The sequence below is a fragment of the Nomascus leucogenys genome, chromosome 19, assembly GCF_006542625.1.
Source record: "Nomascus leucogenys isolate Asia chromosome 19, Asia_NLE_v1, whole genome shotgun sequence".
Classification (NCBI taxonomy): Eukaryota; Metazoa; Chordata; class Mammalia; order Primates; family Hylobatidae; genus Nomascus; species Nomascus leucogenys.
In genome coordinates, this window is record NC_044399.1 from 54,591,595 (window position 1) to 54,617,871 (window position 26,277).

The window sequence follows — 26,277 nt, forward strand, 5'->3', positions numbered from 1 at the left end:
GGAGAGTCATAAATCTCCAGGAGCACTGGATTCCAGGAAAGTTAGGTCCATTCTCAAAATCCCATTTTAAAACTGTTATGGTATGCATAATAAAATAAAACAATAAAAAACCCTCCTAGGTCATGTGTGACTGCTGCTTGTTATACTTTTTGGAAGTAATATTAGCCATGTTAGAAAGTCCTTAAACTCTACATTTGGAAAACAACTAAAAAATAACATAATCTACATAATTCTCACACTTCATCACAGTTAACAATTTCCCATTTTTGACAAAGCAAAACAAAAAGAAACTGCCCACTGCAGACCTAACAATGCTGTATTCTATAATCTAAGGTCCATTATGCTTTGGTAAAATTATATTATATATGCTCAAATTCTTTGTGCAACTTGAAAAGACATCAAATCCCATATTATGTATGGAACTCCATGTGTTTTGGTAATATATTTGATATATTTTGTTAATAAAATAGGAAATTAAAAAGCCAATGAATGGAAATGTGTCAGAAAAGATAAATTCATTATGTCAGTATTTGATTAAATGTAACATAGAAAATTGGGATTCTTTCACTGCATATCACCAAAAGTTGGGTAATCCCTTAATCAAAATAAAACACCGAGAACCATGGACTATTTACAAATGTACTAAAATTTTTAAAGGAGAGAAACTTTAACAAAAATCTTGATAATTAAAAATTCAAATTGTGCTAGATAGCATGTATTCCAAAATTTCTGCTAAAAATTTTTGCTTTTAATTTGTAAGACATAATTCAGGAGAATCTCAAAGAAAAATGTAGCAATTAAGTTGGAAAAGCTATAAAAGAGACTTTTACTTTTTGAACAGACATTTTTCCCTTTCCCAAAATGTGTATTACTCAAGAAGCATGTTTATAAATTTCACTAAAGAAAATATCTGCCAGGCGCGGTGGCTCACACCTAATCCCAGCACTTTGGGAGGCTAAGGTGGGTGGATCATGAGGTCAGGAGTTCAAGACCAGCCTGGCCAACATGGTGAAATCCCCCGTCTTTACTAAAAATACAAAAATTAGCTGGGCGTGGTGGCAGATGCCTGTAATCCCAGCTACTTGGGAGGCCGAGGCAGGAGAATCATTTGAACCCAGGAGGCAGAGGTTGCAGTAAGCTGAGATCACGCCACTGCATTCCAGCCTGGGCAACAGAGTGAGACTCCATCTCAAAAAACAAAACAAAACAAAAACTAAGGAAGCCTTAATAAAGTACAGCCTTAAGTTAATAATAATGTATTGGCCGGGCACAGTGGCAGAGCAAGACTCCGTCTCGGGAAAAAAAAGAAATATTGGCCGGGCGCGGTGGCTCACGCTTGTAATCCCAGCACTTTGGGAGGCCGAGGCGGGCGGATCACGAGGTCAGGAGATCGAGACCACGGTGAAACCCCGTCTCTACTAAAAATACAAAAAATTAGCCGGGCGCGGTGGCGGGCGCCTGTAGTCCCAGCTACTCGGAGAGGCTGAGGCAGGAGAATGGCGTGAACCTGGGAGGCGGAGCTTGCAGTGAGCCGAGATTGCGCCACTGCACTCCAGCCTGGGCGACAGAGCGAGACTCCGTCTCAAAAAAAAAAAAAAAAAAAAAGAAATATTGTATCTTAGTAATGTGACAGATCCACTCCCCACTCCATCAAGTGGCTCTTATAAAGGTAAGGTCACATCACACTGCAGTCAACTACAAAACCAAAGATACCAAAATCCAAATTTAAAGAAACACATTTTCTAAAGGAAGCCTATTTAAAGCCTTTAACATTTACGAGGATTTCACTGTCACAAATACATTTTACAAAAATATAGTTTCATAGCTTTCATGAAATGTGAACAAGCTTACTATTATCTAACATTTAGAGTAAATGATTAAACAGTCAATGCAAAGTTGGATTACTAAATAAATTGGAAGCCAAAGAATCAATATTCTTCATAAAAATAAGTTAGAGTCTATCATGGTCTTGGTTGTCCAATTCTATTATTAGTTCCATATCTACTTGGTATATTTGTAAAACCTGTCCTCAATCCTTGAGTTGCTCCAATTCCTGGAACTCCAAGTCCTTGATTAAGCATGCTGCTGTAAGGTGTGTGTCCATGATTGAGACCGAAACCATAAGGCCTTGTTTGTGTGTTTAGAAGAATAACTGGGTTCACATTTTTCCCAGGAGTGTTAAATGAAAATTCTGGAGGTGGACTACTAGGTTTAGCTGGAGTTGATGTAACTGGGTTCAAATCATCAGTACCCTTTAAAAGAGGGATTGGGATTACGTGATGATCTGAAAAGTTTAGGACATTGGCTGCAACAGGCCCAGACAATAAGGCAGGCCTAATCCAGTCATCCTTGAAAATTTGAACAGTCAGAGTAGACACTAGAGTGTACAGCCTGTTGGTCACATGAGCAAGAACCATTTGTTCATTGGCATCTCGTCGAATTCTTACATGCACTGATCCAGCCTAAAAGGGGCAAAATCATAACAAAGAGATTGCTTAGAATTACACTAACGAAAATTTCATTAGATAAAACATTTATGATTTGTTAAGTTCCTGGCATTTTCTTTGAAAGAAAAAGCTTAATGTTAATATTTCTTAAAGACTACTTGCTGGTGATTATCATTGTAATGAGTTAAATAATTTGTGAATCTTTAAAATACAAAAAAAGAAATATCCACGTAGGAACAAGATAGGCATGTTATAATACAAGGAAGAATATAAATGAAACATAGGAAAAATACAATGTAAGAGCCGAAAAGGTAGGTATTAATTCCAATTGAAGAAGATTTCAAAAGGAGATGGCATTTAATCTAGGGTTGGTGATTAAACGGAATTTCAAAAAGTAGAGAGGCATTCCATACTGAGGGAAAAGCAATGAAAATGTATGGCATACTTGGTAAGAATAAGCAATAATACTAATATATAAAGAAGTCCTGGCCGGGCGCAGTGGCTCACATCTGTAATCCCAGCACTTTGGGAGGCCGAGGTGGGTGGATTACCTGAGGTCAGGAGTTCGAGACCAACCTGGCCAACATGGTGAAACCCCGTCTCCACTAAAAATACAAAAAATTAGCCATGCATAGTGGCGTGTGCCTGTAATCCCAGCTACTTGGCAGACTGAGGCAGGAGAATAGCTTGAACCCAGGAGGCGGAGGTTGCAGTGAGCCAAGATCGCACCACTGCACTCCAGCCTGAGTGACAGAGTGATATCCTATCTTGAAAAAGAAAAAAAAGAAGTCCAAGTATTTCAGGGGGCAGAAGGAGGAGGAGGGAGAGAGAAGGAGAGAAGGAAGAGAGGAAGAAGAGAAGGAGAAAAAGAGGAAGGGGCTGGGTGCGGTGGCTCACGCCTGTAATCCCAGCACTTTGGGAGGCTGAGGTGGGTGGATCACCCCTGAGGTCAGGAGTTCGAGACCAGCCTGACCAACATGGTGAAACCCCGCCTCTACTAAAAATACAAAAATTAGCCGGGTGTGGTGGCACGTGCCTATAATCCCAGCTACTCAGGGGGCTGAGGCAGTAGAATTGCTTGAACCTGGGAGGCGGAGGTTGCAGTGAACCAAGATCACGTCATTGCACTCCCAGCATGGGAAGAGAAGAAGGGAAGAAGGAAGGAAGAAAAATGATAGGTAGATAATAAGGTTAAAAAGAGGCTACCAGAAGACTCTAAAATGATAAGGAATTTCTATTTAACATCAGCAACCTAACAGAAATAAATAATCAGACTTCAGAAAAATTGTAGGTATAGATGACTGGAAATCAGGTAGGAAAAAAGCTTCAACAATCTAGATTAGAAATGAGAAGAGCTGCCAAGTGCAGTGGCTCATGCCTGTAATCCCAGCACTTTGGGAGGCCAAGGCAGGCGGGTCACCTGAGGTCAGGAGTTCGAGACCAGCCTGGCCAACATGGCGAAACCCCGTCTCTACTAAAAATACAAAAATTAGCTGGGCATGGTGGCATGCACCTGTAATCCCAACTACTCAGGAGGCTGAGGCAGGAGAATCACTTGAACCTAGGAGGCAGACGTTGCAGGGAGCAGAGATCATGCCACTGCACTCCAGCCTGGGAGACAGAACAAGACTCTGTCTCAAAAACAAAACAAAACAAAACAAAACAAAAGAGGAGAGCTGAGCCAGGCCAAAAATAGTGGGATCAAAGAGGGACAGATAGATATATCATATTCCAGGGGCAGAAATGGAAGGACTTGATACCCAGCTGGAAGTAAAGGATGAGGGAGATTGACTCATCAAAGATGATATCAAGGCTTCTAAGGGATAGAGAGCAGCAGCCATTACAATGAGAGTTAGAAGTATATTCGTTAACTTGAAAAAGTGTTTACCATAAATTATGGGTTTTTTTGGTTTTGTTTTTTCATTTTCTTTGTAGAGATGAGGTCTCACCATGTTGCCCAAGCTGGTCTCGAACTCCTAGGTTCAAGTGATCCTCCTGCCTCAGCCTCCCAAAGTGCTGGGATTACAGGCATGAGCCACCATGCCCGGTCCATAAATTATGTTTTTAAAGTAGATAATCAGCAAATGATCCTATTTTGGTTAACACACACACACACACACACACACACACACACACACACTCCCCCAGCCTGAGCAACATGGTGAAACCCCATCTCTACAAAAAATAAAAAAAAATTAGCTGGGTGTGGTGGCACACATCTGTAGTGCCAGCTACTCAGGAGGCTGAAGTGGGAGAATTGATTGAACCTAAGAGGTCGAGGCTGCAGTGGCTGCACCACTGCACTCCAGCCTGGGTGACAAAGACAGACCTTGTATCAAGAAAAAAAAAAAAAAGAATTCAACCCCATTTACAATATCCACAAAAGAAATAAAATACCTAGAAATACATCTAACCAAGGAGGTGAAAGCTCTCTACAAGGAGAACTATGAAACACTGCTCAAAGAAATCACAGATGATACAAACAAATGGAAAAACATTCCACGCTTATGGATTGGAAGATCAGTATCATTAAAATGGCCATATTGTCCAAAGCAATCTACAGATTCAATGCCATTACTATCAAACTACCAATGCCATTTTTCATAGAAGTAGAAAAAAATATTTTAAAATATCTATGGAACCAAAAAAGAGCCCAAATAGCCAAAGCAATTCTAAGCAGAAAGAACAAAGCTGGAAGCATAGCATTACGTTACCTGAATTCAAACTATAAGGCTACAGTAACCAAAACAGCATGGTACTGGTAAAAAGACAAACACACAGACCAATGGAACAGAATAGAGAACCCAGAAATAAAGCCACATACCTACAGCCATCTGATCTTTGACAAAGTCAACAAAAATAGGCAGTGGGGAAAGGACTACCTATTCAATAAATGGTACTAGGATAGCTAGCTAGCCATATGCAGAAGAATGAAGCTGGACCTTAACTTTCACCATATAAAAAGATTAACTCAAGATGGATTAAAGATTTCAATTTAAGACCTCAGCAGGGTGCTATGGCTCATGCCCTGTAATTCCAGCACTTTGGGTGGCTGAGGTAGGCACATCACCTGAGGTCAGGAGTTCAAGACCAGCCTGACCAACATGGTGAAACCCTGTTTCTTTTTTTTTTTTTTTTTTTTTTTTTTTTTTTTTTTTTTTTTTTTTTGAGACGGAGTCTCGCTCTGCCGCCCAGGCGGGAGTGCAGTGGCGCAATCTCGGCTCACTGCAAGCTCCGCCTCCCGGTTCACGCCATTCTCCTGCCTCAGCCTCTCCGAGTAGCTGGACTACAGCGCCCGCCACCACGCCCGCTAATTTTTTTATATTTGTAGAGACAGGTTTCACCGTGTCTCGATCTCCTGACCTCGTGATCCGCCCGCCTCGCCTCCCAAATACTGGATTACAAGCGTGAGCCACCGCCCGCCGTGAAACCCTGTTTCTACAAAAATGAAAAAAAAAAAAAAAAAAAAAAATAGCCGGGCGTGGTGGCAAACATCTGTAGTTTCAGCTACTTGGGAGGCTGAGAAGGAAAAATCACTTGAACCCAGGAGGCAGAGGTTGCAGTGAGCTGAGATCATGCCACTGCACTCCAGCCTGGGTGATAGAGCTAGACTTCATCTCAAAAAAAATCAGACCTCAAAACTGTAAGAATCTTGCAAGACAACCAAGAAACACCTACAGAATGGGAGAAAATATTCGCAAACTATGCATCAGACAAAGGTCTGATATCAGAATCTATATAGAACTTAAAAACTGAACAAGCAAAAAACAAATAACCCCATTAAAAAATGGGAAAAAAAAAACACGAACAAATATTTCTCAAAAGAAGTCATACAAGTGGCCAAGAAGCATTAAAAAAATGGTCATCATCACTAATCAGCAGAAAAATACAAATCAAAACCACAGTGAGATACCATCCCACACTAGTCAGAATGGCTACTACTATTATTATTATTATTTATTTATTTATTTATTTATTTATTTATTTATTTTGAGACAGAGTCTTGCTCTCTTGCCCAGGCTGGAGTGCAGTGGCACAATGTCAGCTCACAGCAACCTCCACCTCCTGGGTTCAAGCAATTGTCCTGCCTCAGCCTCCCAAGTAGCTGGGATTATAGGCCCATGCCACCATGCCCGGCTAATTTTAGTATTTTTAGTAGAGACAGGATTTCGCTATGTTGGCCAGGCTGGTCTTGAACTCCTGACCTCAGGTGATCCACCTGCCTCGGGCTCCCAAAGTGCTGGGATTACAGGCATGAGCCACCACGCCCGGGCAGAATGATTATTATTAAAAAGTGAAAAAACAACAGATGCTGGTGAGGCTGCAGAGAAAAGGGAATGTTTATACACTGTTGGTGGGGATGTAAATCAGTTCAGCCACTCCAAAAAGCAGTTTGAAGATTTCTCTAAGAACTTAAAACAGAACTACCATTTGACCCAGCAATCCCATAACTGGGTATATATCCAAAAGAAAATAAATCTTTCTACCAAAAAGACACATGTACCTGGATGTTCATCGCAGCACTATTCACACAGCAAAGGCATGGCATCAACCTAGGTGCCCAATAACTCCTAGGATTGATGGGCACCTAGGTTGGATTGCTTAAGGAAGAGTTCGAGACCAGCCTGGGCCACATAGCAAGACTATCGTTATAAAAAATAAATTAGCCAGGCACACATATGCAGTCCCAGCTACGAGGAAGGCTGAGGCAGGAAGACTGCTTGAGCCTAGAGGGTTGAGGCTGCAGTGAGCCATGACTATGCCCCTGCACTCTAGCCTGGGTGACAGAGCAAGACCCTGTCTCAATAAATAAAAAATAAGACATAAATAAGAAAAATAAAAGTTAAAGAAACGGACAGAGACAAGTATCAAGGATGACAGTATTTATCTCTAGATGGCAGAATTATTAATGATATTTACTCTCTTTTTTATGACTTAGTTACAAGTTTTTATTTTCTTAACAATTGGGTACTATTTGCCTAATAAAAACTTAAAAAATATATATATATATATCATAGATGGCCAGGCATGGTGGCTCATGCCTGTAATCCCAGCACTTTGGGAGGCTGAGGTAGATGGATCACTTGAGCTCAGGAGTTTGAGACCAGACTGGACAACATGGCAAAATCCCATCTCTACAAAAAAATACAAAAATTAGCCGGGCGTGGTGGTGCGCGCCTATAGTCACAGCTACTTGGGAGGCTGAGGTGTGAGAATGGCTTGAGCCCATGAAGCAGAGGTTGCAGTAAGCCAAGATCGTGCCACTTACACTCCAGGCTGGGCAACAGAGCCAGACTCAGTCTCAAAAAAATAGAGTAAATACAATTAAATAAAATGTCCAGCAGACACTCTATGTTGGTCTCTAAATAAACACAGATTTTCAAAAAAGAAAAAAAATTCTTACAAATCATAAACTGCACATAAATTAGCCAAATTGTTTAGTAACAACGTATCTGAATCTATGACTTGAAATACTAAATAGAGAAAAATAGTAAGAGAGTTATTGTCAATCATGAGACAGAGAAAATATCTATATTCCTTGAATTTGACTTCTAGTTTATTACTTTTAGCTAAGACAAGCCATGTCTTGAAATCAAGTCATCTTTGATTTTTCCCTTTTCCTTTGCCACTACCATTCACAGTTGTCACTACGTAAGTATTAAAGATGCCATATCCTCTTTCAGTCTGATATGGAAATCAAAGTAATTAAAATAAGGAAACTCTATTTTTAGAGTATGAACTTGAAAATTCTCCTATAATTACAGTGCATGCGTTAATCCATGGCTTTTGTGATATTAACTTTTAGCAGCTCAAAACTTGTTTTATTAAATTCCTGGGTCTTAACCAGGGACTTCATAGGTGTGGTTTCTAGATGCCAACTTCTGAGTTGATGACTATATTCTTTGCGTTTATAAGCCATCCAATGTCATTAACACAATTAAAAGAATGGTTAAGTGGTCACTTCGGCAGCACATATACTCAAATTGGAACAATACAGAGAAGATTAGCATGGCCTCTGTGCAAAGATGACATGCAAATTCATGAAGTATTCCATATTTTTAAAAATTAATTAATTAAAAAAATAAAGAATGGTTGAAAATGAACTATAAGACTCAAAGTGTGTAGTTCCAAAAGGCATTCTAGAAGGCAATTTGGGAATTTGCATCAAAAGCCATAAAAAATGTGGATATTTTCAGATTTACAAAAACTTCTAAAAATTCATCTTAAGAAATAATCATAGATATTTACAAAGATTATCCCATAAAAATGTTTATCCCAGGCTGGGTGCAGTGCCTCACGCCTGTAATCCCAGCACTTTGGGAGGCCGAGGTGGGCAGATCACAAGATCAGGAGTTCAAGACCAGCCTGGCCAACACAGTGAAACCCTGTCTCTACTAAAAATACAAAAAATTAGCCAGACGTGGGGCATGGTGGCGGGCATCTGTAATCCTGGCTGTCTCTCCGCAGATTCTACAAAAAGAGAGATTCCAACCTCCTGAATCAATAAAAAGGTTTAACTCTGTGATGAATCTACGCATCACAAAGCAGTTTCACAGAGAGCTTCTTTCTAGTTTTTATCTACTTGGGAGGCTGAGGCAGCAGAATTGCTTGAACTCAGGAGGCGGAGGCTGCGGTGAGCCAAGATCATGCCTTTGCACTCCAGCCCAGGTGACAGTGTGAGACTCCATCTCAAAAAAAAAAAAAAACTTATCCCAGACCTGTTAATATAGGAAAAATAGAAGAGAATCTAAATATTCATGAAGGGACTTATGAAATAAATTATGGCATATTTAGATAATGTAAAACTAAGAAAACCAAAAAATTATGTTGGGATTCTTGCAAGATGGCGGCAGTGGTGGCAGTTTTTGAAATGCCTCAAATATTTCCATTAAAACAAAGAAAGTAAAATAGCAAAACTGAAAATCTATGGACAATATCCACAAAAAACCAGGTAACCCAGTACCCCTATGAAAACCCAAATACAAGGTATAAGACCTTCAAGGTAACACAATCTGTGCAGCAGGAAGCAACAGCACATCTGACTGACCTAAAAACCCCAAAGCGGCTAACAAGACTTAACGGAAATCTAGGACAGCCAATATGAGAAGAGCAGCTGCAACTGGGAGGAGTTTTACACATTCACAACAGTGGGCAAATACACTGGGTCTGCAATAAGGGCTGGAATAGTCTGAGCCCTATGAGTTCTCGAAAGTAACCAGGCAAAGCTCCCCTCCAAAAAAAAGAAGCCCCATATCAAAAAGAAACAATGGCAAGAGAATCCAAACTCAGTAGTACAGTTGAGAAAAAGGACAGAAGAAGTTCAGATAAAAATGTAAGGCAGGGCCAGGCACAGTGGCTCGTGCCTGTAATCCCAAAACTTTGGGAGGCCAAGGCAGTAGGAGTGCTTAAGGCCAAGAGTTCAAGACCAGCCTAGGCAACACAGCAAGACTCAGTTTCTACAAAAAAAATTAAAAAGATCAGCTGGGCATGGTGGCGTGTACCTGTACCTGTAATCCCAGCTACTGGAAAGGCTGAGGTAGGAGGATCATTTGAGCCCAGACATTTGAGACTGCAGTGAGCTATATCTGTACCACTCACTCCAGCCTGGGTGACAGGGCAGGATGCTGTCTCCTTTAAAAAAAAAAAAAAGGCTGGACACAGTGGCTCACTCCTGTCATCTCAGGACTTTGGGAGGCCAAGAAGAGCAGGGAGGCCAAGAAGAGCAGATCACCTGAGGTCAGAAGTTTGAGACCAGCCTGGCCAACATGGTGAAACCCTGTTTCTACCAAAAAATTCAAAAATTAGCTGGGCATGGTGGCATGCACCTGTAGTCTCAGCTACTGGGGAGGCTGAGGTGAAAGGATCGCTTGAACCCGGGAGGCGGAGGTTGCAGTGAGCCGAGATCACGCCATTGCACTCACTCTAGCCTGGTGACAGAGTGAGACCCTGTCTCAAAAAACAAAAACAAAAACAAAAAAAGGTAAAAATGGCAGAGAGGAACAGAGCCAGAATAAAAAACTTGCTTCTTTCACAAAATCACCAGAAGATGGAGCTCTAGACCCATGAATTTGTACACACTATCCTAAACCATGCCTAATTTTAAAGTTCAGGAAAACTAATTTCACATAAAAATGAGTAACAGAAAAGGACAGAGGGTCAAATCCCACACAAAGTTATGTAAGAAAAAGAGACTATAAAACAGATTATAAAAGATTACCAGACAGATAAAACTACATGTCAGATAAAACTATAACCTACTTTTAAAAAACCAATCAAAAGATATAAAACAAGATCATAAATCAAAATCAGAAAACCTTGGAAATGAGATGACAATTGTAATACAAGAAAAAAGATCACTTTAGAAATGAAGACTTACTCAGAATACAAACATAAGGAAACATACAGGTATACTTTAAGAGACACAAAAGGTTAAAAAAACAAATTAAAAGGAAATTAAAAGATAAGAATTTGAGAGAAAATAACAATAAGAAAGGCAAAGATCCAACATATTCAACATGCACATAACAGAAGTTTCCACAAAAGAAAACCAAAGAAAGAGAATAGAACAAATATTACAAAATATAATTAGATGTTTTAAAAAATTATTTTTGAAACAGTATTATTGAAAGCGTGCACTGTGGACCGAGTGCAGTAGCTCACACCTGTAATCCCAACGCTTTGGGAGGCCAAGGCGGGAGGATCACTTTAGGTCAGGAGTCTGAGACCAGCTTAGTCAACGTGGTAAAACCCCATCTCTACTAAAAAAAAAAACAAAAATTAGCTGGGCATGGTGGTGCATGCCTGTAATCCCAGCTACTCGGGAGGCTGAGGCAGGAGAATCGCTTGAACCCTGGAGACAGAGGCTGCAGTGAGTCGAGATTGCACTACTGCACTCCCACCTGGGCGTCAGTGCGAGACTCTGTCTCAAAAAAAAAAAAAAAAAGAAGAAGAAGAAAGGGTGCACTGCATACCTGAAATAACTGATGAGGAATGACCAATGCCAAGACATGTTCTAGTAAAGGTACTGAACTTAAAAGAAAATCTTTTGGGCATCCAGGCAAAAAGATCAAGTGACATATAAAAGGAAAAAAATTAAGACTATCATTAGGCATTGTCTCAGAAATGCTTCATGCCAGAAATAAAAGGGATTACGTATTTTTAAGAAACTTGAAACAAATGTGTACTGAAGAGTTTATATCCAATCAAACTAATTTTTAATTATAATGTCCACAAGCTGCTTTCAACATTCAAGAATTTAGAGAATATTGTTCCCAACGGCCCCTTCTAAAGAATTTAAAGAAGTGTAGTGTGGTGGGTCCCCCACTAGGTTATTTGAGGGTGTATGTCCGCTGCCCGAACTCTGAAGGCCAGGCAGTGAGCCAAAGCCATGGTGCACAGTCGAGGAGCAAGCGACCCTGAGAACCAAAGATTGTAGAGAGCATCTGAGACCCTACCAAGGAAAACAGTCTCATTACACACATACAGCAGGCAAAGAGCGAGAAAATTAGCTTAAAAGCAGCTCAGAAATGGGAGGTGGGTAGATCTCTAAAGCTGTCCTGCTGCTTCCCAGGAGTGCCCCATAGGTAAGTCCTAATAAACTCACCTACTGGCCATGCTGGACCTGTCCAAGTCATTCTTTGGTCTCTTGACACTTTGGTCACTTGGCACCTTCCCAGTAAGGAGGCAGGGGATGTTACAGTCTCGTTTTTCTTGTAATAAGTTTTAGATATCCAAAATAATGAGAGAGGGAAAGAGTTGGGGAAGGTGGAGGTGAAGCAACCATTTTCCCATTACAAAAGTATAGCCTGAAACTAAAGGCTGCAAAGTGGGTAACATCATTGAACTGCTGGACCAGCTTTGATCTGTTTATCTATAAAATTTGTGTTATATTAGAAAAATCAAACCCTATCTGTTTTTTTAAAATAATACTGTAGAAGAGTATTTAATGACATAGAAAACTGTTCATGATAAGTTAATTAAATGAAAAGAGCTAATTATAAAACAGCATGATCTCATTTTCTGTTGTTTTTTTTTTTTTGGAGACAGAGTCTCACTCTGTCACCCAGGCTAGAGTGCAATGGCATGATCTTGGCTCACTGCAACCTCTGCCTCCCGGGTTCAAGTGATTCTCCTGCCTCAGCCTCCCGACTAACTGGAATTACAGGCGCGTGCCACACCACCATGCCCAGCTAATTTTGTATTTTTAGCAGAGATGGGGTTTCACCATGTTAGCCAAGTTGGTCTCAAACTCCAAACCTCAGGTGATCTGCCCGCCTCGGCCTCCCAAAGTACTGGTATTACAGGCGTGAGCTACCACGCCCAGCCCATGATCTCATTTTCTAAGGAAAATAAATGTATAAACACCAAAATATGAACAGCAGTTTTCTTTAGATGATAAGATTATAGTGCTTTACATTTTCTGTATTTTCCTCATCATTCCTAACGTACGAGTAAAACCATGTCACAATAAAGTCTGGTATTGAGGTTCAAACTGAATTAGAAAATACGAAATTTTATGCTGAAGCAAGTTGTGTTACTGTAGTTCTTCAAAATATTCAGCAAACTCTCCAAAATGAGAATTACAGTTAAAAAAGAAAGCAATTGCACTTTTAATTTTTTTTTAACATTTTCTTATTTGGGAATTACACTGACTACAAATTTGTCTTATCTGGACACTCTTGTATTATTATCATTAACATGTTTGAAGGAAAAAAAATAAAAACATTCCTCTATTGTTTGGGAGGTTAAGGTGGGAGGACTGCTTGAGGCCAGGAGTTCGAGACCAGCCTGGGCAACAGAGTGAGACCCTGTCTCTAAACAACAAAAAATCCCTCAGTTAGGTAATGGAATTCATGTACATTTCAGACTCTGCTTAACGTAACTAGGAATCAAAGGCTCTATGAAAATTTTAAGGAAATACTTTTTTTCAGTTTTAAAAATGGAAGACTATATTTTAAATTATAACTAAAGTCATATGTAAAAGAACATACCAATGAGCCAAAACCTAGGGTCCAAAAATGTTCATTTCGGACTTCTAAAACTCCATCTAAGGTAGATACCTAACCAAAAACAGAAAGAGGTGATCAGAGTTGTCTGTACTTAACATATCCAATGCAGTTTAGTCACATTATGGACTTAGTTTAAGCTTAAGAATGACACAGCCAAATCCTGCACAAGGACACTCATTAGCTAAGAGAAGTCTCAGACCACTCAAGATACCATTCCTGTTTGTTCCATACTGACCTAAGACTTTGCTTTCCTAGTTTCTTGTTTGCCCCAATTCTTTTAGAATGAGGTCCCCACTGCTCAGTTTTAAACCCCTACCCCCACCAATTTCTTCAGCAGTGTATGGTTCTTTTCATATCAATATGGAATATATTTATATCTAGCACTTTGTGGCATCAGATTTTTTACTTAATTTTTTTGTTTTCTCAATCACTTCTTTCTCTGAAATCCCTTATAACAAATCTCTGTACAACACAGGATGTTGTTTGGATGTGAGTCTAGAAGAAATTCCAAGGCCAGATATATAATGTGTAGCCAATTGGTACGGTTACACAGGACACATACCCAAGGCCAGGCTTCACTAGTTGACAGCAGTAGCCAGTTATATTGGTAAAAGTGGCCTCTGTCACACTGACAATCAAAGGTTTAAAATAGTTTCAACATAAAAATAGTTCACTATTTTATTTCTTCATTAGTTAGTAGGTGGAAATTTATAACAACTTAAAAGAAAGTCTAGGCTGGGCACGGTGGTTCATGTCTGCAATTCCAGCACTTTGGGAGGCTAAGGTGGGTAGATCACTTGAGGCCAGGAGTTTGAGTCCAGCCACGCCAACATGGCGAAACCCTGTCTCTACTAAAAAAGTACAATTAGCCAATGGGGAGCAGAGAACACGGCACTGCACTCCAGACTGGGTGACAGAGCAAGACCCTGTCCCCCCTGAAAAAAAAAAAAAAATCACAGCATTTGACCGGGCACAGTGGCTCATGCCTGTAATCCCAGCACTTCGGAAGGCCAAGATGGGAGGATGGCTTGAGAGCAGGAGTTCAAGACCAGCCTGGTCAACACAGCAAGACCCCATCTTTTTATATATATATATATATATATTTAAAAAAAACAAACAAACGTCTGGGCACAGTGGCTCATGCCTGTAATCCCAGCATTTTGGGAGGTCAAGAGGGGAGGATCATTTGAGGTCAGGAGTTCGAGACCAGCCCGGCCAACATGGTGAAACCTTGTTTCTACTAAAGATACAACAATTAGCTAGGCGCGGTGGTGGGGGCCTGTAATCCCAGCTACTCAGGAGGTTGAAGCAGGAGAATCGCTTGAACCCAGGAGGCGGAGGTTGCAGTGAACCGAGATCATGCCACTGCACTCCAGCCTGGGTGACAAGACTCAGTCTCAAAAAAAACAACAAACAGGCTGGGCACGGTGGCTCACACCTATAATTCCAGCACTTTGGGAGGCCGAGGCGGGTGGATCACAAGGTCAAGAGATCGAGACCATCTTGGCCAACATTGTGAAACCCCATCTCTATTAAAATACAAAAGTTAGGCCGGGCGCGGTGGCTCATGCCTGTAACCCCAGCACTTTGGGAGGTCGAGGTGGGTGGATCACAAGGTCAGGAGTTCAAGACCAGCCTGGTCGAGATGGTGAAACCCTGTCTCTACTAAAAATACAAAAATTAGACGGGCATGTGGTGGGCGCCTGTAATCTCAGCTGCTTGGGGGGCTGAGGCAGAAGAATCACTTGAACCTGGGAGGCGGAGGTTGCAGTGAGCCGAGATTGTGCCACTGCACTCCAGCCTGGGTGACAGAGCGAGACTCTGTCTCAAAAAAAAAAAAAAAAAAAAATACAAAAGTTAGCTGGGCAGGCCAGGCGCTGTGGTCATGCCTGTAATCCCAGCACTTTGGGAGGCCGAGGCGGGTGGATCACAAGGTCAGGAGTTCAAGACCAGCCTGGCCAACATAGCGAAACACTGTCTCTACTAAAAATACAAAAATTAGCTGGGCGGGGTGGCATGCACCTGTAGTCCCAGCTACTCAGGAGGCTGAGGCAGGAGAATCGCTTGAACCCAGGAGGCAGAGCTTGCAGGGAGCCAAGACGGCGCCATTGCACTCCAGCCTGGGCGACAGAGCAAGACTCTGTCTCAAAAAAAAAAAAAAAGTTAGCTGGGCATGGTGGCACGCGCCTGTAGTCTCAGCTACTCAGGAGGCTGAGGAAGGAGAATCGCTTGAGCCCGGGAGGAGGAGGTTGCAGTGAGCTGAGATTGCACCACTGCACTCCAGCCTGGTGACAGAGCAAGACTCTGTCTCAAAAAAAATAACTAAATAACTAAATAAAATAAATAAAAATCACAGCATTTATAATAGGGTGGTCATTAGGCCATTACCTTCCACATTTACTTCAAGTGAATTTGATTTCCAAATTGAACAATATCTCATATTTTTCTATGTTTGCCACTATATTATGGCTCCTAGTACGTTATTGTGAAGAACATGAACTTCCCTCAAATAAAATTCTAGGTAGAGTTGAATAAAGTATTAAAAGTATCCACCTTTTCAATTCCCTGACATAAAATAAAATGATTTTATTTACTATTCCATCTTACCTCTCTGATGAGTTTGTCCAACTGACCGATAACATGCGGTGGTGTTGTCTGGGGAAAAATATAACAAAATATGAATAACGGGGGAAGGAAAAAAGTTTGCCAACAATGGTCCTGAACCCCCCCCCCAAAAGGATTTTAAGCCAGTCTTTGCTTTGACAGGTGTCCTATCATGATTTAGAGAAGAGAGGTTTCAACTGGCCCCATTAGTGGAGCAATATCATCAACTGGCCCATACCTGCTTTTTTATCTTGAAGATAAGATAAAAAGATAAATAACACTTAAACAACCAACCAACCAACAAAAAATCTTTGGGAAATGATTACAAAGGTTGCATTTTGTATAGGGCATAGCACTATGCAACTATTATCTGATTATTTTTATTGTTTCTGGAGATGGAGCTACTGCCCTAAGTTTTGGAAAAGGCATAAGGAACCACAGTGCTTACATGCACATCCAAGCCCTGGGAAACTGCCTTTTTTTTTTTTTTTCTTGGAATCTCGCTCTGTCACCCAGGCTGGAGTGCAATGGCGCGATCTTGGCTCACTGCAAGCTCTGCCTCCCGGGTTCAAGCCATTCTCCTGCCTCAGCCTCCTGAGTAGCTGGGACTACAGGAACTCGCCACCATGCCCGGCTAATTTTTTGTATTTTTAGTCGAGATGGGGTTTCACTGTGTTAGCCAGGATGGTCTTGATCTCCTGACCTCGCGATCCAACCGCCTTGGCCTCCCAAAGTGAACACAATGAAACCTCGTCTCTACTAAAAAGTACAAAAAATTAGCCGGGCGTGGTGGCGGGCGCCTGTAGTCCCAGTTACTCGGGAGGCTGAGGCAGGAGAATGGCATGAACCCAGGAGGCAGAGCTTGCAGTGAGCCGAGATTGCACCACTGCACTCCAGCCTGGGCAACAGAGTGAGACTCCGTCACACACACACACAAAAAATCTAAAAAAAATTTTAGGCCGGGTGCAGTGGCTCACGCCTGTAATCCCAGCACTTTAGGAGGTTCAAGGCGGGTGGCTCACCTGAGGTCAGGAATTTGAGACCATCCTGGCCAATGTAGTGAAACTCCAGCTCTACTAAAAATACAAAAATTAGCTGGGTGTGGTGGCACGTGGCTGCAGTCCCAGCTACTTGGGATGCTGAGGTAGAAGAATCGCTTGAATCCTGGAGGCGAAGGCTGTAGTAACCTGAGTGTAGCGCCACTGCACTCCAGCCTGGGCAAGAGAGAGAGACTCCGTCTCAAAAAAAAAAAAAAAATTAAGTAACATTGTTTTCACTTGAAAAATAATAATAGTTTTAAATTTGTGATTTTGTCACATTATAAATATAGGAGGATTTGTGAGTATTTTACGGGCTAATGGACTTTCATCAGGTTCTTGCTATATGAATTTCAGAGATTATTGTTTGACTTCATTTCTCGCAGGGGCTTCCAGTAACTAAAAATTTCACAATCTGTACTGTTAAAGGGAGGGCATTAAAAAAATTTTTGTTTTGTTTTTTTGAGATGGAGTCTTGCTCTGTCACCCAGGCTGGATGCAGTGGTACAATGTCAGCTCACTGCAACCTCCGCCTCCCAGGTTCAAGCAATTCTCCTGCCTCAGCCTCCCGAGCAGCTGGGATTACAGGCGCACGCCACCATGCCCAGCTAATTTTTGTATTTTTTTAGTAGATACAGGGTTTCACCACGTTGGCCAGGCTGGTCTCGAACTACTGACCTTGTGATCTGCCTGCCTTGGCCTCCCAAAGTGCTGGGATTACAGGCGTGAGCCACCTCGCCTGGCCAAAAAACTTTTTGTAATTAAAAATTATGGCTGGGCACAATGGCTCTTGCGTATAGTCCCAACACTTTGGGAGGCCGCAGCAAGAGGATCATTTGAGACCAGGAGTTTGAGATCAGCCTGGGCAACATAGTGAGAGCCCAACTCTACAAATATATTTAAAAATTAGCTGGGTGTGGTGGTGTGTGCCTGTAGTCCTCGCTACTCAGCAGACTGAGGTGGGAGGGTCCTTTGAGCCTGGGAGGTCAAGGCAGCAGTGAGGCGAGATCCCACCACTGTATTCCAGTCTAGGTGACAGAGCAAGGCCCTGTCTCTTTAAAAAAAAAAAAAAAAAAATTAAAATTAAAAAATAAAAATAAAAATTTCACAATCTAGTAGAACAACACATACAACTTTTTAATCTGGTAGAAGAACATGGCTAATATTAAGCACACGCATTGGAAGAAGAACCTTACCTGGAGTAAGACTTTCCCACTGTACACACTCATGGGATACATAGTGCCAAATGTCATCAAGGCAATGGCTATAGCAGAGGCAGTGTCTACGGCAAAATAATTACTAAAAGGAAAAAAAATTCTAAATTTTAAATTTATATCTCAATGGGCATATTACAATTAAATCTCCTGAACATTAATTATCTAAAGCAACAGGACTGAGCAACAGGACACAATTTTATCACAACTGGCCACTACTTGCAAAGAAACATTTCAAAGAAAAAAAACTCCAGTTTTTAGAATTCTTTCCTTTCAAAGTTTAGTGGAAAAATAACTATTATGTTAATTAGTAGGAAGAAGTATGATGAAAACAAATGTGGACATTTCCCCGTCAGGCATTTTTTTGTCAAACTGTCTGTCAACTAGAAAGAGCTGAAACACATTTATTTGCTTGAGACAGACAAAAAACTTCAACTAGTAATTTTTTCTTGAAAAGAGACAATAAAAAGAGGTTTTTTAATTCAAAGGTATAACTGGATAAGTAGATTTGTTTAAAACCATTCTTGTGAAATACTTTTTAAAAAAATATGACCAATTTCTTTGCAAATAGCAGACACATACCTCAACTATTATGACCTAATTTTTGGTGGATAATGTACATCACTAGGCAGAAATAGGCAAGCCCATACTGGTAGATTAACTATCAAATAGTCAAAACTCCGTTTGTGGCTCCTACTTCTTTTTTTTTTTTTTTTTTTTTTTGAGACGGAGTCTCGCTCTGTCACCCAGGCTGGAGTGCAGTGGTGCGATCTCGGCTCACTGCAAGCTCTGCCTCCCGGGTTCACGCCATTCTCCTGCCTCAGCCTCTCCGAGTAGCTGGGACTACAGGCGCCCGCCACCACGCCTGGCTAATTTTTTGTATTTTTAGTAGAGATGGGGTTTCACCGTGGTCTCGATCTCCTGACCTCGTGATCCACCCGCCTCGGCCTCCCAAAGTGCTGGGATTACAAGCGTGAGCCACCGCGCCCGGCCTGGCTCCTACTTCTTGATCGATTTCTATTCCCACTTCATCTTCTACCATCTTGTCGACTTCCTGAGCGACTCCCTTGTGGACTCTGTCTCACTGACCGGCTGCCAGATCCACCACTTGATCGGCCCAACTGGCCACTTGACCAACCGCTCCTCTGTCTGGAATTAGAAGATGTGTTTCCATCATAATATTCTTCAATTTCAGGTAATTTGGCTGGCACTGAGAATATCCAGTTGGAATCATGCCACTCTGCCTGTAACCTTTCTGACTTAGTTGTAGGAACACCAAAGCAAACACCCACATTTCCTTTCAAGAGGCACATTCTGGTAATCTGAGACACTGCATTACGACTCAGCTTTCCATTAAGTTCTTTCCAAGCACAGCTGACATCCTGTATTTCCTCTAGGCTTTCCAGAGTCATGGTCACAAATCCCTTATCAGAGGTGATCAAAGATCGTGGTTCAAAGCTTGATGCACCAGAAATGTGGGCTAAAGCTGCAGCCAATGCATCCACTGCCCCTTTCTCTTCTATCAGTATCTGAGCTGATGGTTGGAAAAAATCAACAGCAGCATAAGAAACAGAAGCCAGAGACCTTATGGCACCCATGCTTTTAGATTTAACTAAATCCATTGTAGAAGGAACACCTACACATTTAAAAGTAATTCCTGCTTTTTGTTCCACATATCTTAGTTGACCTCTTTCTCTTGGTTGATAAAAACATATACAAATCCCTGTCCGTCCAGCTCTACCTGTGCGTCCAGAACGATGGATATAGACTCAACATCCTGAGGAGAATTTTGAATCACCAGGTCAACTTCAGGAATGTCCAAACCACAGGCAGCCACGTTGGTTGCCACCAAAACTTTAAAACTACCTTCTCTGAAGCCTTTTAGTGTAGTTTCTCTTTGTGACTGTGCAATGTCCCCATGTAAACACTGGGCATTCTATTTTATGTGTGGATTCATGGTCATTTCAGTTACACTCCTCTTGGTCTCACAGAAAATAATAGCCCTCCCTTCAGACCCACTGTAGACTTGAAGGACATCTCCAATAAATGCTGGCCTCTGAGACCAATGACACTGGATGGGCAAATGTTCCACAGTAGCTGCAGCCTTTTGAGTCATTTTTCCAACAACATCAATCTTCGTATCTGGATTTCACACATTTTTTTGCAACTTTGTATACCCACTGTGGGCAAGCTGCAGAAAAAAGTAAAGTCTGAGGAATGTCTTCAGAATCAGTTTTGTAGAATTCATGAATAATATCTTCAACTTGTTCAGCAAAACCTAAATCTAATATTTGATCCACTTCATCAAGCACAACATGGTACAGTTTAGAAAGATCCAGTTGGAGCTGGGCATAGTGGTTCACGCCTGCAATCCCAGCACTTTAGGAGGCCAAGATGGGCAGATCACAAGGTCAGGAGATCGAGACCATCCTGGCTAACACGGTGAAATCCCGTCTCTCCTAAAAATACACAAAAAAATTAGTCGGGGGTGGTGGTGGGCGCCTGTAGTCCCAGCTACTCGGGAGTCTGAGGCAGCAGAATGGTGTGAACCCGGGAGGCGGAGCTTGCAGTGAGCCGAGATCCAGCCTGGGCGACAGAGTGAGATTCTGTCTCAATAAACAGACAAACAAAAAACTGTTTCTTGATTTCTTTGGAGTCTTTCCACCAAAGGGATGGCAAAATAGAATGTCTTTCTTTCCTGTTCCCGTCTGTGCTTGAGCTATTAAATCTCTTCCTTCATATACAGGACCAAAGGTCTTAACTTGAACAGCAAAGAGAGATGTTACCCCTCAACCTTTCAGAAGCTTTATAGTCTCTTCAGAAATAGGAAAATTGGAGAAGGTTCCTTCTTTCTGTTCACGTTTTAAGGTCTCCTCTAGTTTATTATCACTTGATTTATGAGTAGAACTATCTAAGGATGATACTTGCTTTTTTTTTCATATTCATCAATATCTCATTCAGTAGATCTTTTCTTCTTGACTTATGAAATTTAGAGAATTCATCTGAAAGTCTATTAAATCCTTCTTCAGTGTCTCCATTTAGCTTCTCTTTCATTTTAGTTTTTTTGGTCTTGGGAGCATCCAGGTAATCTGTAACACCATTTTCTCTAGTTTCTGATTTCTCATCTGAGTCATAATGGTGACTTGACTTCCTTCTGCCACTCCAGCACTGTGTAATGTATTTTCAGCTTATCTTGTTTAAATCTTCATAACAACCATATAAGGGAAGTACAGGTCCATAATCCATTAGCCGAAATTGTGATATCCATAAAGCTCTCCTGCCTCTCCTCCTTCTGGCTCTTGGACTCCTCCAAGTGTGCTTCCAGTTCCATAATGTACCCCCAGAAGAGTTTCCCAGGCATTACTGGCCACTGCTGCCTCCCTCCAGGCACAGTGGCCACAACCACCTACATGCAGCGAAAACGTGAAAGGAAGCAGGGGCAGGGCGGCCACTCAGCCGTGGCTGTGCGTCACTCAACTAGTAATTTTTGATACAGAAAGACTAATGGAATCTGTCAGGAATTATATCAAGTTTCCAGTGAGCGATAATTATTTCCAATAAAACTTCAAATTCCCCAGGAATTTCACCAGGTAAGATTCTCCAGGAATTTTTTATGTTAACACTGTAGTCAACATCAACAATTCAAACTGGCTGAAGTTCTACCAACAATACAGACCAAAATGCCAATAATTACAAGCTGATTGTGCATTCTTTTCTACTTTTCCCCACATGCTGGGAATAGAAATGTGAATGAGACACAATCCTTGCCCTAGAAATAACAGGAGATACACATGTGAAAAACATAATGAAGCACTTTGGGCACTAAGGCAGAAATGTCTACAGAGTACCATGACCACACAAAAGATTGAGTGACAAGGCTACTGGGGTGGAGATAATCCAGAAGGTGATATTTGGGCAGAGACTTCAAAGATGAGCAAGTGAAAGCAGCATGTGCAGGGGCATGAAAACCCTGACCCAGCAATAAAACCACAAATGGTCAGGAATAGATAGATGGATGGTTAGTAAGGTTGGTAGGGGCCTGATTACACAGGACTCTGTACTAACAACTTCAATTTTTGCCACTATGCAAAGGGGAGGGTTTTGAAACAGGAAGATATTATGTCCAAACTAGCAATTTTGAATGATCACAGTAGCGACAAAATAAAAGATAACTAGCAATGGATGAGAATGAAAACTAGAAGACCAGAGGCTATTCTAGTTAGGCCAAGGAAATGATGATAAAGGTCTTAATTAGGACAGCAGCAATGAGAATGGGAAAGAGGGGACAAATAAACATATATATATATATATGTTTATATATGTATCAACATGTGTGTGTGTGTGTGTGTGTGTGTGTGTGTGTGCGTGTGTATATGTCTCATATATATATAACCTCCTCCGCTTCCTGGGTTGAAGTGATTCTCTTGCTTCAGCCGCCCAGGTGGTTGGGATTACAGGTGTGCATCACCACGCCCAGCTAATTTTTGTATTTTTAGCAGAGACGGGGTTTTGCCATGTTGGCCAGGGTGGTCTTGAACTCCTGACCTCAGGCGACCCAGCCGCCTCGGCTTCCCAAAGTGCTGGGACTACAGGTGTGAGCCACTGCACCCAGCCAAATAAATAAATATTAATAAACAATTACACAAGGCTTGGAGAAGAATTAGAAATGGCTTGGGGAGTGGTGAGAGAGGAGGAGGGAAGAAAAGTGGATATTTTAGGATGCACTGGAGTTCTTCAAAAAACTGAAATATTGGGGGGATGTGGGGGATGGTTAATGGATATAAAAATATAGTTAGAATAAATAAAATCTACTATTTGATAGCAAAACAGGGTTACTACAGTCAACAATAATTTATTGTACATTTTAAAATAAGAGCATAATTAGATTATAACACAAAGGAAAAATGCATCCTTGAGGTGATGGATACTCCATTTACCCTGATGTGATTATTATGCACTGTATGCCTGTATCAAAATATCTCATGTACCCCATAAATATATATACCTACTATGTGCCCACAAAAATAAAAAATTAAATAAATTAGATAAATACAGAATTATCATATCACATGACCCAGTAATTTCACTTCTGGGTATATATCCACAAGAACTGAAGAAGGACAGATATTTGTACACTCGTGTTCACAGCGGCATTATTCACAATAGCCAAAGAAATGGAACCAATTCAAATATCCATTGATGGATAAATGGGTAAACAAAATGCGCTGTTTACCCATTATGCATTGGAAAATGTGATTCAGCATTCCAATTTAAAAGGAAGGAAATTCTGACACGTTACAACATAGATGAACCTTGAGGACATTATGCTAAGTGAAATAAGCAGACACAAAAGAACAAATATTGTATGATTTCATTTCTATGAAGTACTTAGAGAAGTCAAATTCCTAGAGACAGAAAGTAGAATGGTGGTTTCCAGGGGCTGTGAGGAGGAAAAGGAAAGCTGTTTAATGAGCATGGAGTTTAAGGAAGGAAGGAGGAAAAAGGTTCTGGAGATGGATGGTGGTAATGGCTGCATGCAATGTCACTAAATTTTACACTCAATGTAAATAAAAAACTCTATGTTGGGATTACAGTCATGAGCCACCGAGGCAGGTGGATCACCTGAGGTCAGGAGTTCAAGACCAGCCTGGCCAACATGGCAAAACTTCATCTCTATTAAAAATACAAAAATTAGCCGGCTGTGGTGGCAGGTGCCTGTAATCCCAGCTACTCAGGAGGCTGAGGCAGGAGAATTGCTTGAACTCAGGAGGTGGAGGTTGCAGTGAGCTGAGATCATGCCATTGCACTCCAGCCTGGGCACCAAGAGAGAAACTCCATCTCAGAAAAAAACCAACTCTATATTATGTATATTTTAATGCAATTTAAAATAAGAATGCATTGGCATAAATGACAGTATTTTTCTTGTATTTCCCATTCACTGAGATGGGAGATAGAAGAAAAAACAGTTTCAGAGTTAAGGGAAAATAGGTTCAGTTAAAGTAGACACATATAGAAGTCAGGAAGATACGCCTTTTGGAATTCAATAGAGATGTGGGCTAGAAAAAAAAATCTGGGAATCCCACAGAAGTAGCAAACAAAAACAAATACTTGCATGTGATTTTAAAGGAAAATACACAAAACAGCAAGAACAATAAGGACAAATTCTAGTAAAGACTAATATTTAAAAGGTAGGTAGCCAAAGAATCACATGCCATAACATGTTAAGCTTAAAGCAGCTGTAAAGCCTATTTCCTAAAAGGCTTTATTTTTTAAAAATTGTTTCACACCTATGTCCTCTTCTCCTCCCTCTCTCGGCAATAGCAGCAGTGGTTCAGATCTCTTTCTTACTGTTCTCTTTTCTGTTTCACTCATCAGGTCAACAGTAGGGAATTTAAATTGTTTTCCAGTCTGCATTATACAATGTGGTAAGAAATACTTATTGAACCCAATCCCCTTAATTTTTCAGATGAAGACACCTAAGGAAAAGACGTGACCTAAGTTACACAGGTCATAAGCAAAACTGCTAGAAGCTTGACCACTATCCATCCTGTTGATGCCCTTAAAAGTAAGGCCCCGGAAATCAAAACATACTTGACAACAATACAAAATACTCACTTAATTTCAATGAGCATATATGTAATACAAAGAGCAAATGCTCCAGCAAGATCAATCAAAACAAATGGATTCATTCGGGGAAGGAAGATACTGCTAAGTCCTGGAATAATTCCACACAAGCTAAGAAAAAACAAACAAAGAGTATCCATTAGCAGAATTCACATAAAACTGGTGACAACCTTGTAAAAGATAACTTGTATTTTGGTACCACATAGTGTACTTCTTAAAGAAAGCAAAGAGGATTTGTGAACAAAGCCCTTTCATTTATAAAGTTCTCTTTTGTATTGTCAATTAAAAAGTAAAGGGAGAATAACAATCTGATCTGTGTGATTCATGTAGTAACCTCAGCAATGAATAATTTAAGTTCCCATGATAGATGCATTTCTTGTGTATTCCTTTAAATTATGCATATCATGAAACTCTATAACATCTTACCTTCGACTAAGATCTGCAACATGCTCTTGAAGCCAGCTCGTACTAGCAGCTTTAAGAAGAAAATACTTAAATTATCTATATAGAAGAAAAAAAACCCACTACCCGAAATATTTGAGTTCTTTAATTTTAAAAAATAAATTTGGCAGTGACTGAATAATATTACAAAAGAACATGCTACTCCTCAAATCTATAAATGTTTCCTCTTTTATGCCCTTATGCCACTAAGTCAAAAGCAGTTTCAACTATTACACAATATACAGTTGACCTGAAGGAATTTATGTCATTGTTACTATTAAAGTTTTAAAGGTTCTTTATACTTTTTCTTTTGAGATGGAGTTTCGCTCTTTTTGCCCAGGCTGGAGTGCAGTGGTGCCACCTCGGCTCACTGCAACCTCTGTCTCCCGCGTTCAAGCAATTCTCCGGCCTCAGCCTCCCGTGTGGCTCGGATTACAGGCGCGTGCCACCACACCTGGCTAATTTTGTATTTTTAGTAGAGATGGGGTTTCACCATGTTGGTCAGGCTGGTCTTCAACTCCTGACCTCAGGTGATCCACCTGCCTCGGCCTCCCAAAGTGCTGGGATTAAAGGTGTGAGCCACCGCGCCCGGCAGTTCTTTATACTTTTAAGCAGAGCTTCCTAACTAGTGCGCTGAGAATGGGCCATAGGTATAGGCTGAGTATCCCAAATCTGAAAACCAAAAATCCACAACTTTGAGCACCAACATGATACTCAAAGGAAATGCTCACAGGAGCGTTTTGAATTTTAAATTTTCAGGTTTGGGATGCTCAACCCATACATATAATGCAAACACATATAAGACAACCGAAAATGTGAAACACTTCTGGCCCCAAGCATTTCAGATAACGGATATTCAAACTACATACAAATTAATTCCCTCAACTCTCAAAAAAGCCAG

The 26,277-nt window shown here is 40.9% G+C and overlaps 1 protein-coding gene, 1 non-coding gene and 1 pseudogene across 5 annotated transcripts in view; 1 reads left to right on the forward strand and 2 right to left on the reverse strand.

The window, feature by feature from the left end:
• Positions 1–1,602: 1,602 nt before the first annotated feature.
• Positions 1,603–26,277, reverse strand: part of SLC30A6 (solute carrier family 30 member 6) — a 55,362-nt gene continuing 30,687 nt past the window's right edge. For 3 of the 4 annotated variants that reach the window (XM_003262713.4, XM_030799846.1, XM_030799845.1), the window contains 6 exons: positions 25,362–25,410; positions 24,927–25,046; positions 18,294–18,396; positions 16,064–16,111; positions 13,439–13,507; positions 1,603–2,462 (listed from right to left, as the gene is read on the reverse strand). In XM_003262713.4, the coding sequence (XP_003262761.1) occupies positions 1,962–2,462; positions 13,439–13,507; positions 16,064–16,111; positions 18,294–18,396; positions 24,927–25,046; positions 25,362–25,410 (890 nt within the window). In that variant the 3' untranslated portion in view covers positions 1,603–1,961. The remainder of the gene's footprint in view (positions 2,463–13,438; positions 13,508–16,063; positions 16,112–18,293; positions 18,397–24,926; positions 25,047–25,361; positions 25,411–26,277) is intronic. The other variant, XM_030799847.1, reaches the window with a different exon arrangement.
• On the forward strand, positions 8,402–8,508 carry LOC115831677. Its single transcript, XR_004027184.1, has one exon. It is a non-coding gene; the product is annotated as a U6 spliceosomal RNA (small nuclear RNA).
• LOC105738598 lies at positions 18,743–21,672 on the reverse strand (annotated as a pseudogene).